The sequence below is a fragment of the Filicampus tigris genome, chromosome 7 (assembly GCF_054856515.1).
Source record: "Filicampus tigris isolate MCC_2025a chromosome 7, RoL_Ftig_1.0, whole genome shotgun sequence".
NCBI classification, from domain to species: domain Eukaryota; kingdom Metazoa; phylum Chordata; class Actinopteri; order Syngnathiformes; family Syngnathidae; genus Filicampus; species Filicampus tigris.
Genome location: NC_141223.1, coordinates 16,039,103 through 16,052,974, shown reverse-complemented (window position 1 = coordinate 16,052,974; position 13,872 = coordinate 16,039,103). Strand labels below are relative to the sequence as shown.

The 13,872-nt window shown below is 42.0% G+C and overlaps 1 protein-coding gene across 3 annotated transcripts in view; it reads right to left on the bottom strand.

Annotated features, from left to right (window-relative positions):
- kmt2a (lysine (K)-specific methyltransferase 2A) overlaps positions 1–12,622 on the bottom strand; it is a 64,274-nt gene extending 51,652 nt beyond the window's left edge. For all 3 annotated transcript variants that reach the window (XM_086035259.1, XM_086035261.1, XM_086035260.1), the window contains exon 1: positions 12,326–12,622. In XM_086035259.1, coding sequence (XP_085891385.1) covers positions 12,326–12,571 — 246 coding nt within the window. In that variant the 5' untranslated portion in view covers positions 12,572–12,622. The remainder of the gene's footprint in view (positions 1–12,325) is intronic.
- Between the last annotated feature and the right edge of the window lie 1,250 nt (positions 12,623–13,872).

Genomic DNA, 13,872 nt, shown 5'->3' with positions numbered 1-13,872 from the left:
AAACACATTTAAAATGTATATAAAACCCTAAAAGAAAAAAACGGACATTTTAAGCCAACTAAGCTCTCTGAACAAGTTATAATTTAAAGAGTGCAATTTTGATCAAAATGTGCAGTTAATGTAAACATAAAAGGTAACATAACGTAAACATAAAAACACAGCTCATAACGTACTTTGACCAGTCTTTTAAACCCCCTTGTTCTCCACTGTTTTGATGGGAATCACGTCTTTAGGAAGGTAATAGGTCACTGCCTCAGTTACTTCCTTCCACCGCTTGCTTGTTTTTTCATATGTCTGTCCTTGTTATATGACTATTACCGTGGGTTGCGTTAGCTTGGAGCTAGCGGCTGCCTCTGGCTGCCATGTTTCTGAGCTCCATTTGGTTTGGCTGTCGGCTTAGTGTTTTGGGCGATGTCTCCTTAAGTGATTAAACAGGTTTATCATCTTGCCATCCAACGTCCGGATAGGGTCTCTGCAAACTTTGCGATTAACTGGTTTACGCCTTGTCCTCCGGGGAAATGCCAAACCAAATCCACATTGTGGATGTGGAGTTTCTTTTCAGGAACAACTCTGTTTCATGGTGACTTCCCGCATGGCTTCCCGCTATACAAACAAACAGGGAGGTGGGAGTGTCACGTTCGGTGCACTGTGCTTGTTGTGATTGGATGGTCGAGTATACGTCAGTGGCTCTGAGCTGCCATAGAGCTAAACTGTATAGAATGTGACCAGTATGTGCCCTCAAACGATCTTTCAGCTTTATGAGATCGTCAGCACGTTAAAGTCCTTAACGATCTAATATCGTCATATCGCCGACCACTAATTGTACCTTTATAGTGCTTTATCTACACTAACACAAAATCTTGTCCAAAGTGTTTTACCAACCCCCAAAAATCGCTTTTTTCAAAACATACCAACGCACTAAGGGCAACGCAGCATCAAACTTTCGTTTTTCCTTTGGAACAATTTAAATTCCATCAGGTTGCCGTCAAGCTACTATCTAGCGATAAGATAATCTGAGCGTATTTTCCTCTCCTCTCTGGCGTAGAAATGATCAAACTCCCTTCATATGCCATTGTGAGAGGCCAGCACTGACTGATGTAACAAAGACAAAGGCGTTGATAAACTGTGTAGCTGAGCTTCACTCAGTTGAATCTAATATGCTCGATAGACGGCAATTACGGGTTGGCTTGCAAGTGCTCTTAAGCTAGCTGGGTTTTACACTTCACAACACACTTAACCTTGATTAATGATTTGGAGTCTTACTATTTTGAATATCTCCTCACATCTCATAACTTTAAGCTTATTAGGGATTGAACTGATTAGTGGACTAATTGATGAGTTGGCTTTACTAGTCTGCATTTATGTTAATATGCCTGAAGTCTACAAACATTGCTAATTATGTCAGGGTTTTTCCTGCGTTCAAAATTGCATGACTGCTTCCTCCAGCTAATTTTGTGCCTGCCTCCAGCCAGAGCGACTGACATGGCTCAACACCGCATAAAGCTCCAGCTGCGTTAATTGAGCAATTGATGTCCCTCTGCGGCAGCAACTTATTTTAACTGCAGTTGCAGCGCTCGTCACTATAGAGCAGGAGTGGGCAAACTTTTGGACTTGCAGGCCACATTGGGAAGTAAAATTTGACAGAGGGGCCGGCCAGGAACATTTGCATCGAGTGTTTGGGCCAGACAACACACACAAATAAACGAACAGGCCGATTGACTACCAGCGTGCACTGATGGCTGCCCCTTTCAAACGTGCAAAAGACCTCTCATGCAGGTAGTACGTTTGTGTCAATGAATATCGTCGCTGTTCTGTGAAAAACACCTATCTCCATTTTTTTTTTCATTTTCTTATTTTTACATTAATGGTGTTTCCGCCTTACAGACATTGCATTAATGTGAAAGTTTCCAAAATTGCAGATAAATGTTTTTCACAGGACAGCGACAATATGCAAGATGCGGCGCCTCCACACATGTTCATACAAGTCCTCTCCTTGCGTTGTCCACTTTAGTGACTCCATGCTCAAAAGCTTCTCAATCATCTCAAAACTTTACATACTTTTTTTCTATTTGTGGTAATAGATATTCATTTATTGAACAATAACATCTACAAAAAAATCAATTACCGGTAAACTATTATTTAAAAAAAAAAAAAAGGTTTCGTCATGTGAGAGTAACGTTTATGGTTTTTAGCACTGAGATATGGCAGGCAAAATCAAACACTACTTTAAAATACAACCTTGCAAGGAGGAAAATCAAAACTGTAACTCTACAAGCATGGAAAAGAAAAGCTAAGTCACACACTCTGAAAAACCTCACCAAGTTGAGCAAAGACACTGCAATCAAATGTTGGCGAAATAGAACTAACAACGACGTCATCAGCATAACATTACTTTATGCGCGCACGTTAAACTTGACAGGATGTTCAATATTTGCAAAAGAGTCATCTTACACGCTCGTAGTCCGCATCATAAATACATTTGTGACCGTCTCACGTGTAGTATATGTAGGAGCATTTCGGTAACTGTCAAAAGATTGAGGCTGAATTTGTTGTCACTACAAATGTATCTGCAATAACAGCTCTAGATGCTCTCTCTCTCTCTCTCTTACCGTCTGTGTTAAGGACCCTCCACAAATTACATACCTGTATTCTAGACTGACGCATGTGGCATAAATCACCATATATCAAATACATTTTTTGTTTTCATTCTGACTGCTGTAGTAAACACCTTTTCTCATTCTGAGTTGGCAGTACACTCTAAAGACAGTTAGGTTAAAAATAAAACAATTTGGGGTCCAAAATGGACCGATCCACAACTTGGGTCAATTTGACCCAACTTTCTTGGTTGTTTTCTGCAAAAACAACCCAAAAATGTATGTATGTTTTGTACAAAACAATGCAAGAAAGTGGGTCAAATTGACCCAATTTGTGTATCAGCCCACTTTTGACCTAAAATTTTCAGTATGTTATTTTTAACCCAACTGTTTTTAGAGTGTAGTAGACCAGTAATTACGGCAGCTCAAAATGTGATGATATCTGTCGTTAGGGAATAATAGGAGACATTAAAGTTACATAAATAACAACAAAAATCAATAAAAACACCATATAAAATGGAAGCATAATTTGAAGTTTGTCATTGTTAAATTTAGCCACAGAATATTGTTGTACAATGTTTTTCAGATGTATGCCCCAATTAAAAAAAAATAAACAAAAGATGTTGTTCACAAACGCTGTGTATCCATAGTTGTTCTTTGAAGCAAGTGCAGATTTACGATATTGTTTTGTAGAATATCGTCAAATTATCGTGATCAAATCTTTTGAAAAAAATGTAGATTTTTTTTTTTTTTTAGCTATCGCCCACCCCTAGTTAAAGTGTACAAAAATAAGATCGGAAGATTGTTGTGGATAAGTAAAGTGTCAATCCTTGCTAGCTTCAGCTATTCAAATCGCCACTCGTCTTAAAAGATTCATACCAGCAGTACCCCGTGTTTGGCCAAAGGAAGAGGGAGCGCAGCAGGAGGGAAACTCCATCTTTGGGGCCAAAATGTTATGTTTAATAATGCTCCAATGTCCATATTACATGCCATGCTATGGAACAGACAATGATACTGGCCGGCTTGTTGAAGAGGAACATACGCCAGACTGACACTGACAGACACAATTAAAATAGTGAGTTGCATCTTTCATCATTTGTTATTTTTACAAATAATTTATTTCTACTCGACTTCCATCATAATATAGTCCACAACGAATCATCTTTAGTTGTTAAATCCCAAGTGTATATTATTTCTCTGCTTGTGTGCTTCCTCTCTCAAAAACCCTTGTAGAGTAAAAATCTCAAAAAAAGAAAAAGAAAAATACGTGCCTAGAGTTGAGACTGAAGATTACAAAGTGTAACAATTGAGGCTTATTATATCCCATTTGGATCTAAATCCCAAGTTTTGTGGCTTGACAATATACAACTAATTGACTTTGTTTGATATGAATGTGAATTCACTATGGACCGTGTGTTTAAAACAATCAAGACTGATTAGCAGGATAGTAAAATTAAAGGGTCATGGTAATTGAAGAGAGTGGCTGTGCTGCACAATTACAAAATAACAAAAACCGGACAGCTTGGAAACTCTGAAAAAAAAAAGAAGCAACTGAAACTTGGACCGATCAAGAGAATAAATTCCCTCCATGGACACAAAAGCTAACAAATGCCTTCATTTGGACAGCAACAGCCGACAAGCACCCCTTTGAGCCTCGGCAATAGGCTTAGTAATCCATTCCAAAGTGGCAGCTGTCAGAATAAAAGTTGCTCTGCTTCTCAGACGGAGTTCTGTGTCTGTATTGGATTTGGGTCTTTCTGTCTGGATGGATTTGACGGAGGGAGGGAGAGACCCCTGGCCCAGTGTCCGGCTGGCGCTCTGTTCAGCGTCGCCCTGTGAGCCCAGGAGGCTGCAGTGAGCCCGAACAATCCTGCCCCAGTCTGTCTACAGAGGCATTACACTGATCTTGAATGAAAACCACAAGCTGTGTCCACAACTCGTATCGTAGAAGAAACATGCTCCCAAAATTTGGGCCACTGGAATGTATAACATACTATAGAATGCTTTGTAGTATACAGGGTGTCCTAAGGTTGCGAACGAGTTCCTTTCCTACGCTGGCGACGTAACCCGAATTTCCATGTAAGTCGGAATTAATACTTTAATGCCTACTATATCTCTAAATACATATCGGCGGACCGGCCAACAGATCATTACTATTTGGTCCGGCAGCGCAAAAAAGGCGGATAGACGAACCGCGGAATGGTACCCCGGTTGCAGGAAGAAGGCAATAAACGGACCGGGAAATTTTACCATATTTTCCGGACTAAGAGCCGCAACTTTTTTCCTAGATTTTGGGCCGTGCGGCTTATAGTCCGGTGCGGCTATTCTGTGGATTTTTCTTCCACCGCTCTGGGCGCTCTAACTGGAATACCCATTAACTGGATGTGACTGCAGGTGGAGGAGTTCAACAGACGAGGGCGCTATGCACTAGCTTATTGCATTAGGCGCTGTAATGCTTTGATTTGATGTTTTCCGAGAGGTGCCTGAAGTGCACATGATTGCGATTGGCTGATGTTTTGATGTGAAATGCTATTGTTGATTTAGCACGTCGTGTGTTAGATTGGCTGACTTCATTAACATAAAACAAGACAGGTGGATATGTATAATGTAGTAGAACAATAGATGGTGGAGTCTGGTGGACATTAGTCGACAAACTGGAGTGGCAGTCGACAGTGAAATGAAGATAAGTACTGTTTATTTCTCTTGGTTCTCTTCTGTTTTAAACTGCAACGTTGCTGCAGTGTTAAAAGGCACTGTTAGGAAAGAATCTGCTCAGGTACATACATGTACATTTACAGTTCATAATCGTTCTGTAAATGCAGTAAATATAAAAGTTTTCAACATAGATAGGTGCGGCTTATATAAAGGTGCGGCTTATTTACGTTTTTCCCTAAAATGTTCTAAGAAATATAGAGCGGGTGCGGCTTATATATCGGTGCAGCTTATAGCCCGGAAAATACGGTAGTAAAATGCCCAGCTCTGGTTTTGATGATATCCAGCTTTGTTTCCAGCGTAATGGCTTTCCTCTTGGCTGTACCAGCATCGCTAAAAGGTCCTACTTAGTTTTTTACACACACATGTGGCTAAAGACAAAATGGCGAACGAGACTCAGGCGCCGTAAAGCCAAAACGACGTAGGTTGAGTACCGCATAACCTGAGGTCCGCCTGTACCGTATTTTTCAGACCACAGAAGGCCCACTCAATTCCTCTAATTTTCTCAAAAATTCAACAGTGAGCCTTGTAATCCGGTGTGCCTTATGTATGGCTGTCGAGTTTTCATTTTGTCGTCTTTGATTCAAATTCCTTCCTATGACGTTTGAGTTATCATTCAGATTCGTATCTAATACTAACAGGTGTCGATATTTTCATCATACTGCAACTAGAAACTACTTCCTGCTTCCGTGTCTAAGAATCTTGTGAAATGTAGTCCAACTAGCATAATGCTTGGAGTTGAACATTTCTGAGTATCTGTATTTTTAGTGACGATATACAGTAGTTCTGGTATTTAATTGGTATCTGCTCAATGTCAAATCCTGCAGTATTGCACGCAACTACCTTTGCAGGTGACTCAAAAGGTAGGAGTGCTATAAGAGTGGGATGTGTTTTAACTAGGGATGTTCGAGACCACTTTTTTTCAGACCGATTATTGCAATATTTACTCTCCCTCCCCATTTGTGAATAAAGTTAACAGTGTTTCTAGCGTATTAATATTAGACAGGTTATCTCTGCCGATAGTGTATGAAAGTTAATATGTTTACATATTTTTAATTAATTTTCTCAAAACATACAATTACTGTGATAGCAGCATGAGCGAATTATTCCAAATATAACTGATGTCATCGGGAGTCAAAAAGCTTCAAGGAAGTGATTGTGGTCGGCATTTAAGCTACCACCGTATCTCAAATCTTTCTTCTAACTATGATTATTTATAGAAAGTATAAATGGATGCACCAAGCTGGGCCCTCATCTTCAATAGGCTTCGCCAAGCTCTATGAGCATGAATGGCCCAGTATGCCTCTCTGCATCAGTAATACTGCAATGCACTCAAGAAGCTAAAGAATACATTGAAGCACAAAACAAAACGCACCAAAAGAAATGTGTTTCTCTGGGGAAAAAATGTAGCACTCTCTAAAACTAACATGCATATATTTTCCATCATGCAGCATTGTAGCAACCTATTCTGTCTCTACAAATCAAACATGCTGCCATTGTCATGTTCGTTCTATATTGATTTTGTTGTGTTTTTTTTAGGATTGTTTTTTCAGTATTTCTGTGTCTCTCGTCAATGATTATTGTGACCACCTGTGTGCATTCCTGGGTGTTAGCCAATCGGCTCCCTCCTACCTTATGTGCCTCGTCCAGGTGTTTCTCGTTGTCTCAGTATGCCTGCATTCAAGTTCCTAGTTTTTCATTCAGTCCTTGTTGGATTGTTGTCATGTTCTGTTTCTCCTAGTGTTGTTTTCTAGTGTTTCTTTTTTACTTTGAGTTTTGGATTTTTCAGGACTTTGTTTATGCAGTTTTTTTTGTTAATATATAGTTTCTTTCAGTAGGCCGAAACCCAGCTTCTCCTGCCTCCCTGCATTTCGGTGCTCTACCCCGCAACCATGACAGAACGATCCGACCAAAAAATGGACCGCGCAGGATTAGTGGCAGGTATGTGAGCTCATTGACACCTGGCTCCAGCATTGTACGTCCTGCGGCCCTTCCACCCTTTCCTGTTCTGGCAGCGCACGTCCTGTGGCCGCCACCCGCCCCTGTTCTGGCGGCGCACGTCCTGTGTCCGCCACCCGCCCCTGTTCCGGCGGCGCACGTCCTGTGTCCGCCACCCGCCCCTGTTCCGGCGGCGCACGTCCTGTGTCCGCCACCCGCCCCTGTTCCGGCGGCGCACGTCCTGTGTCCGCCACCCGCCCCTGTTCCGGCGGCGCACGTCCTGTGGCCGCCACCCGCCCCTGTTCCGGCGGCGCACGTCCTGTGGCCGCCACCTGCCCGTTTTGACGGCGCACGTCCTGTGACCGCCACCTGTCCCTGTTCCGGTGGCGCACGTCCTGCGGCTGCCACCTGTTCCTACCTTGTCTTGTCCAGGTGGTTCTCATTGTCTCGTCAGTATGCCTGTATTTAAGTTGCTAGTTTTCATTCAGTCCTTGACAGATTGTAGTCGCAGTCATGTTTTGTTTCCTAGTGTTTCTTTTTTACGTTGAGTTTTGGATTTTTCAGGACTTACAAAAAAATGTTGTTCAATAAGAGCCGCATTCGAGTCTACCCCGCAACCACGACAGCCGTACTTTCATTGGGCTCGCGTCCCACCAGGACACTTGGCTTTATTTGTTGGAATTTGAATTGAAAGAGCTGATACTTTTTGAACTTGAGACTGCTGGGAAGTGGGACTATGTTTATTCCTTACCTCCTTATAACTTGTAGTCTGACTTGAAAATATTCTAGTCAAATGTAAACAAATGACAGTGGTAATGTGGGTGTTTCCTTTTGTGTGTGAATTAAAGAAAATGGGCCCCCTCCCCCAGGGGATTTGCTTTAATATACCGAAACTAACCACAGGTCTTTTAGACAGTTTATTTCCCAGCATTAACTCAGCGAACTTCCAGGGTTTTTTTTTCCTTGACATTGTGAAAATGAATATGTGGCCTTTTAAACACAATGCTTAAATATGCAGTTCAAAAAAAAGAATAATAACGTTCTACTACTTGATTAACAAAAAATATTCCATTCAGGATTCATATGCAAGAAGAAAACCAACACTGAACATAACATGCGATTGCCTGGCAACCAGTCAAGGGTGTACCCCACCTCTTGCTCAAAGTTGACTGGGATTGGCTGCATCTCACCCACGAACTCTGAGGACTACTTCCTATTTTGGTGATTAATCAGTGAATCGGATAAGAAAAACATTAATTTCGATTCCTTTAATTAAAAAAAAACAGGGCATTATTTGAAGTTGATAGTGCCAAAAATGAACAAATTCTGATTTTGTTAGGGGCGGGCGAATAAGCTACCAGGTATCAGTATGGCAATATCAAATAACCATTGAAACCTATCATATTGGATCATGAATATATGGGGCCAGCACTGGTTCTGACAGGGCCACCAGAACTTAACTCATGGTGGTCCTGTGTCAGACCCTGCTTCTTTAAATGTGTTTTAGATAGGAGTCCAATTTTTGGCTCAAGAAATGAATGTGCACAATATTTTATACTGTGTCCAAATTACTCAGCACTAAGTAGTTGTTTAAAGTAATTATTCGGAGCACTACACATTACTCATTCTAAAGAAGGGGTCTGAAACTCAATTAACGTGTAGGCCGCTGGAGATGGTCTGGGTGTGTCTGGACCGCATCAAGTACTGTAGTCTACAAAAAAGGTGTTCAAGTATTTAAATAAAAGTACATCTAATCCAATAAATCTTTTTTAGTAACAGTTCTGAATATTAATGGTTCATCAGAATGTGAACAAGATTGGTGACCTGGTCCTGTCTCTCATCTCCCTGCTACTTTGCAACCCCCTCAACATGTCTACTTGAGTAGGTTGGATTTCTTGAGCACTGCAACTTTCACTGCGCATACAAGGCATGTCGCGGTTCCCCTATGTGCTCGACAAAAAAAATATTGTGTCTCCTGATTTTCTTGAAATTGGCTGTTGTCACCAACCTTTCTCTTCGAGGCAGGTTTTGAAAAAGACATGACTGGGACTAGGTGATGGGATATGTTTTCCTTCCACTTGGTGTCACTTCACAATTACATTTTGCTTAAAGCTGTCATGGGCCTAAACAAAAAACACAACACTGAGAGCAACAGCAGGGCAAAAAAAGTACAGTCCACTAAGGCTGGGCAATTAATCAAAATTCAATCATTATTTCGATTTTGGCTTCTTACGATCTTAAAAACATTGTAATCGAAGAAATAGGATGTCAAAAATGGCATGGTGCGTTTGTAAGTTCCCGACTTACTGAAAGTACCCTGAATGCACCATGTTTGTGCAGCAAGCATTTAACGTTTATGATTGCCATCCCTGAGTGCTTTAAGATGTTTAATAACTCAGTTGGAGTTTATTGTAAAACTAACCACACAACGAAAATAATCACACACAAACAAGAAGTTTTGTTTTAGAAACATTGCGAGTTTTAATGCTAAAGCCAATGTAAACCCCACTGACATGCTAACGGTAAATTAGCATTGACTTTGGGAGCGATATTCCTTCAAATAACGAATATTCACACACAAATGCACACCAGCACATGAGTAACATAATACTCAAAGGCACAAATTCTTCCCAAGCTGTGAAAAACTGATTATATTAATAGAGGTCGTTTGCAACTTTCCTCTTATCTTATTGTAATTGTTTAGTAGTCCATCCATGCACGATAAAACACTGCTCCTACGAGGCGAATGCGTGCATTGGAAGGGCAGCTGCTATTTTCATTAATTGTTTTTATTGCTATTATTTTAGTATATTGTTTTAATTTGTGGCTCCTTCAACTTATTTGAAGTTGAATTTCCAAAGATTCAAGGAATTCCAACACACATTTCTAAATATGGCACAACATGCGATCGTCAAGGTCTTAGGTTAGCCCAGTAAATCCCAAGATTTGTATGAATAAAAATAGAACAACAAAATAACATAAAAAACAAATATGACAAAGAGATAAGGGAGATGCTTATTCATGGTTTGAATCTGTGCAAAGATTGTAAGGCATCAAACGTGTGGAAGTAGCAGAATGAAAATGCAAGAGGCTTGAATTGCGTGTAATATTTACAAGTCATTTTGTATTTGACAAAAAGAAGAGTTCAAGAATGTGTTCAATGTGCATGGATGAATGGACATCATAGCTTATGATGATAGTTTTGAGTGGTTGAGTTTTAGTATTTCAATAAATACATGTTTATTAAAAAGTGACATTTTTAAGGCAATGATTTATAATGATTTCTGTCTCAATCTAAAATAATCATGATTATTACTATTTCCACAATCAAGCCATCCCTAGGGACCACACTAACATTAAACTTTGTCAAGTAGGCCGCCGCAAAATATCCTCATGCAGTTGCAAATGGCCCCCGGGGCCCAGGTCATGGTTTGAGAGCCCTGTTGTAAAGTAACAGTACTCATTCTAGTACCAGTACGATTGTTGGCTAATTCACCCACCTCTGCCTTCCTGTTGCAACCAGGAATCGAACCCGCACAGTATGCATGAAAGGGAGGAGTATGTGCCACTACAAAACCTGTGCTGAAAAACCAAACAACTCAACTCCGCTTGCAACCAATGCCTGGTTGTTATAACTGCAACGGTAGCACGCTGCTGCTGCTGCTGCTGGCAGAAAAGGGAGATGGTAGTTCGCTGAGGCGAACACACCCCCACATCACACGGCCCGTCAAGCGGGGGCTCCTTGTTGTTGTAGCCGGCCCTGCATGCGCACTGTCACTCGACGAAGCCAACTCGAACCCCCTCAAATGGCACACATACGCCATCTGAGCGATACCCCCCCCCCCAAAAAAAAAAGAAAAATACGATTAGTAGAGAATGCGTGTGGCTTCATGCTAAACGTAACCGCGAGGCGTTTACAAGCCAAAGCCGTGCATCGTGTCGCTACTAGCGAGCTACGCACTGGCTACGATGAGAATGGGTTCACTTAACCTCCCATTTTCCAACGCATCAGCAGTAGCATGACGGCTAGCGTGGCGTAGTATGCTAATTTCGCTAGCATAGCCACAAACAGCAGTAGAAATGGCTGCAGTTGTAAGCTTTGCACTGTGATGTCCGACCGGTTGGGGTGATGTCAGACAGGCATGCACAATTTCCACAACGTGGAAAATGCACTCGCGAGATGGAAATAAAAGTGTACTACGGGCAGCTAGCTCCGAGTTAACCCACCAGCTAGGTTAGCCGAATCATCGCAACAAGATGCATGTCTCAAGGAAAAACACCAGCCTATACAAGAACTCAGTGTCTTCATTATAAATACACCCGTAGGTAGTGCGAAAGAATTCAATGAAACGAATGACTGCCGTGGAGGGAAGCTAACTTCGAACCACGACCATATTTGTGTACTCTCGTCCCATTCAAGTTGCCATGTCTTGTTTTCAAACACACCACACGCTACCTTGAAGGGCCCCCGACTGTAACGTCGTAATAACACACGCAACAAAAAAATTACTTCTTTTTTTTTTCCCTGGGAGAGACAAACAACTTTTACTGTTATTATATGAGACGTCCAAGTCTCGAAAGCGTCCAATCGAGCTAATGTCAAGTAGCTAACTAGGAAAGCAACTGTAGTGGCTTAGTTAGATGATGTGTCTGTTACGATGTATGCATAGTGTGTCAATAACGCAAATTATGTGTCTTTGGTTGATTAAAATATCATAAGCACGACACCTAGAAGACGGGGGAGTGGTTTGTGTTAGCGTGCTAGTAATAGTCCATCCTAAAGAGTGTATGGATGTAGCATCTCCTCTCACTTCCACTACAAACTAAGTTTGTTCCCAGCAGAACCTGACATAAGCACACGTCTCGGTATCGGTGTCTTTTGGTTTCCGGACTAAAGTTTGTGCTCGTAAAAGTGCAGCAAAGTTAACGGAGCATCTTGATGATGGGAAGTTTTGCTCAGTTCGGAGACAGAGAGATTGTCCACGTTTGGACCGTTAGATGCAAAACAACGAACGCCTCTCCTGGTACCGGAGCTCCCAACTGGGATACTCCCCCCCTCTCTCCGCCCGCCTGGTGCTTACCTCCGCGCTGCTTGAATCGCTCGATTCCCCCAAAACATCCCGAAATTTCTGCAGGTTGCTCCCGATGACCGAAGAGACCTGTAGTGCAGCATCAAACCCGGGTCCGAGGCCAGCGGCGTGCGGGTGGGCTCCCGGAACGTTCCGCAGCGAGGCAGTGACCCTTATCCGACCCGCTCTCCTCCCGGTGCCGGAGTTGCTGCTCCCTCCGGGCCGAGCGGGGAAGCGCCACCGACAGCTGTGCGCCATTTTACACTCTGTGCCTGTGTGCCCTGCGATCACAGATACGTCGGTGGGCGGAACCCTGAGCCAGCACTCCACATAAACAAGCTCCGCCACGGCCTCTACTCTCACTGGCCGACGCTTCGTTATGCAGGTTGCGGGGCGGACCCGACACGGCCTGGACAATGAATTGGCTCAGCGGGCGCGATCGGAGCTCAGCTCCGCCGAGTCCTAATCAGATTCAGGGGCTTTGCCCGGGAAACGAGCGACGCAGTTGAATGACAAAAAGCAGCAGCAGCCAGACCGTTAGAATAGAAAACACAGAAGCACCAGACAAAACCAAGCCAATTCTTTTCACTAGAGTCCTGGAGTACTTACCACTCAGAAAAAAACAAATGTGCGCAGGAATTCTACGGGGCGTCTGCGAATAAACCTAATCTAATAAAGGTTCTTTAAATGATGATGCCACAGCACAGGAGAAAATGGATGTAATTGTAAAATATCTTCAACATATGTCACCTCTAATATATGGGGGAGGATTCGAGGATATCTTATTTTCATACAGCAGCTCCTCAACATACCCATTGACAGTACGCATGCATGTTTTTAGAGTAAAGCAGCCACCTACATTCAGTACAAACTTATCACATTTCTTGAAAACCAGACTCTCTGTTCTTCCCCTCCTCATATAGTGAAACGAGGCAAATAAATCATGTAGTTAATAAAGATGTCCTTCCTAAAATAAAATCCACTGATTTATGTTAAATGTCTGTGTGCTTTTGAATGTAAGGATAGACAAACGTGAGAAAATAAACTTAATAAAATCCCTTCCCTGCTCCCTGGCTCACTCTCTATGTAACTTCAATCAAAAGGCACATAATGCGTTTTATATCCAATAGGAACTAAAAACTGACAGTGATCCAACTTACATTGTGAAAGGATGGAACATTTTATCTATTCTAATAGGTCTACTCTTACCTTAACCTGGCACTTAAAAAAAATCATTCATGAGCTACCTACCTGTCTGTCTCTCTGTACACACACACGTGCTTGGACGTGCACATTCATACTCAAACGCCCTCACACACGTCAATGTCTGTGGTCAAACCAAATGTTTTCAAAATTATAAGCCATACAATGAGGCTCCAAAATGGGGCATGAAGGGCAAAACCAAGGAGATTTAGTATTTTTTCGACAACATTGTACTTTGGTTGTTCAACTTAAAAAAAAAAATGCAGTAAGTTTCTGTTGCATTAAACAAGCAAAATACAACCGCGTGCATACGTTTAGAGTCTAATACACTCGAAACAACGCTGATTTAACATGTT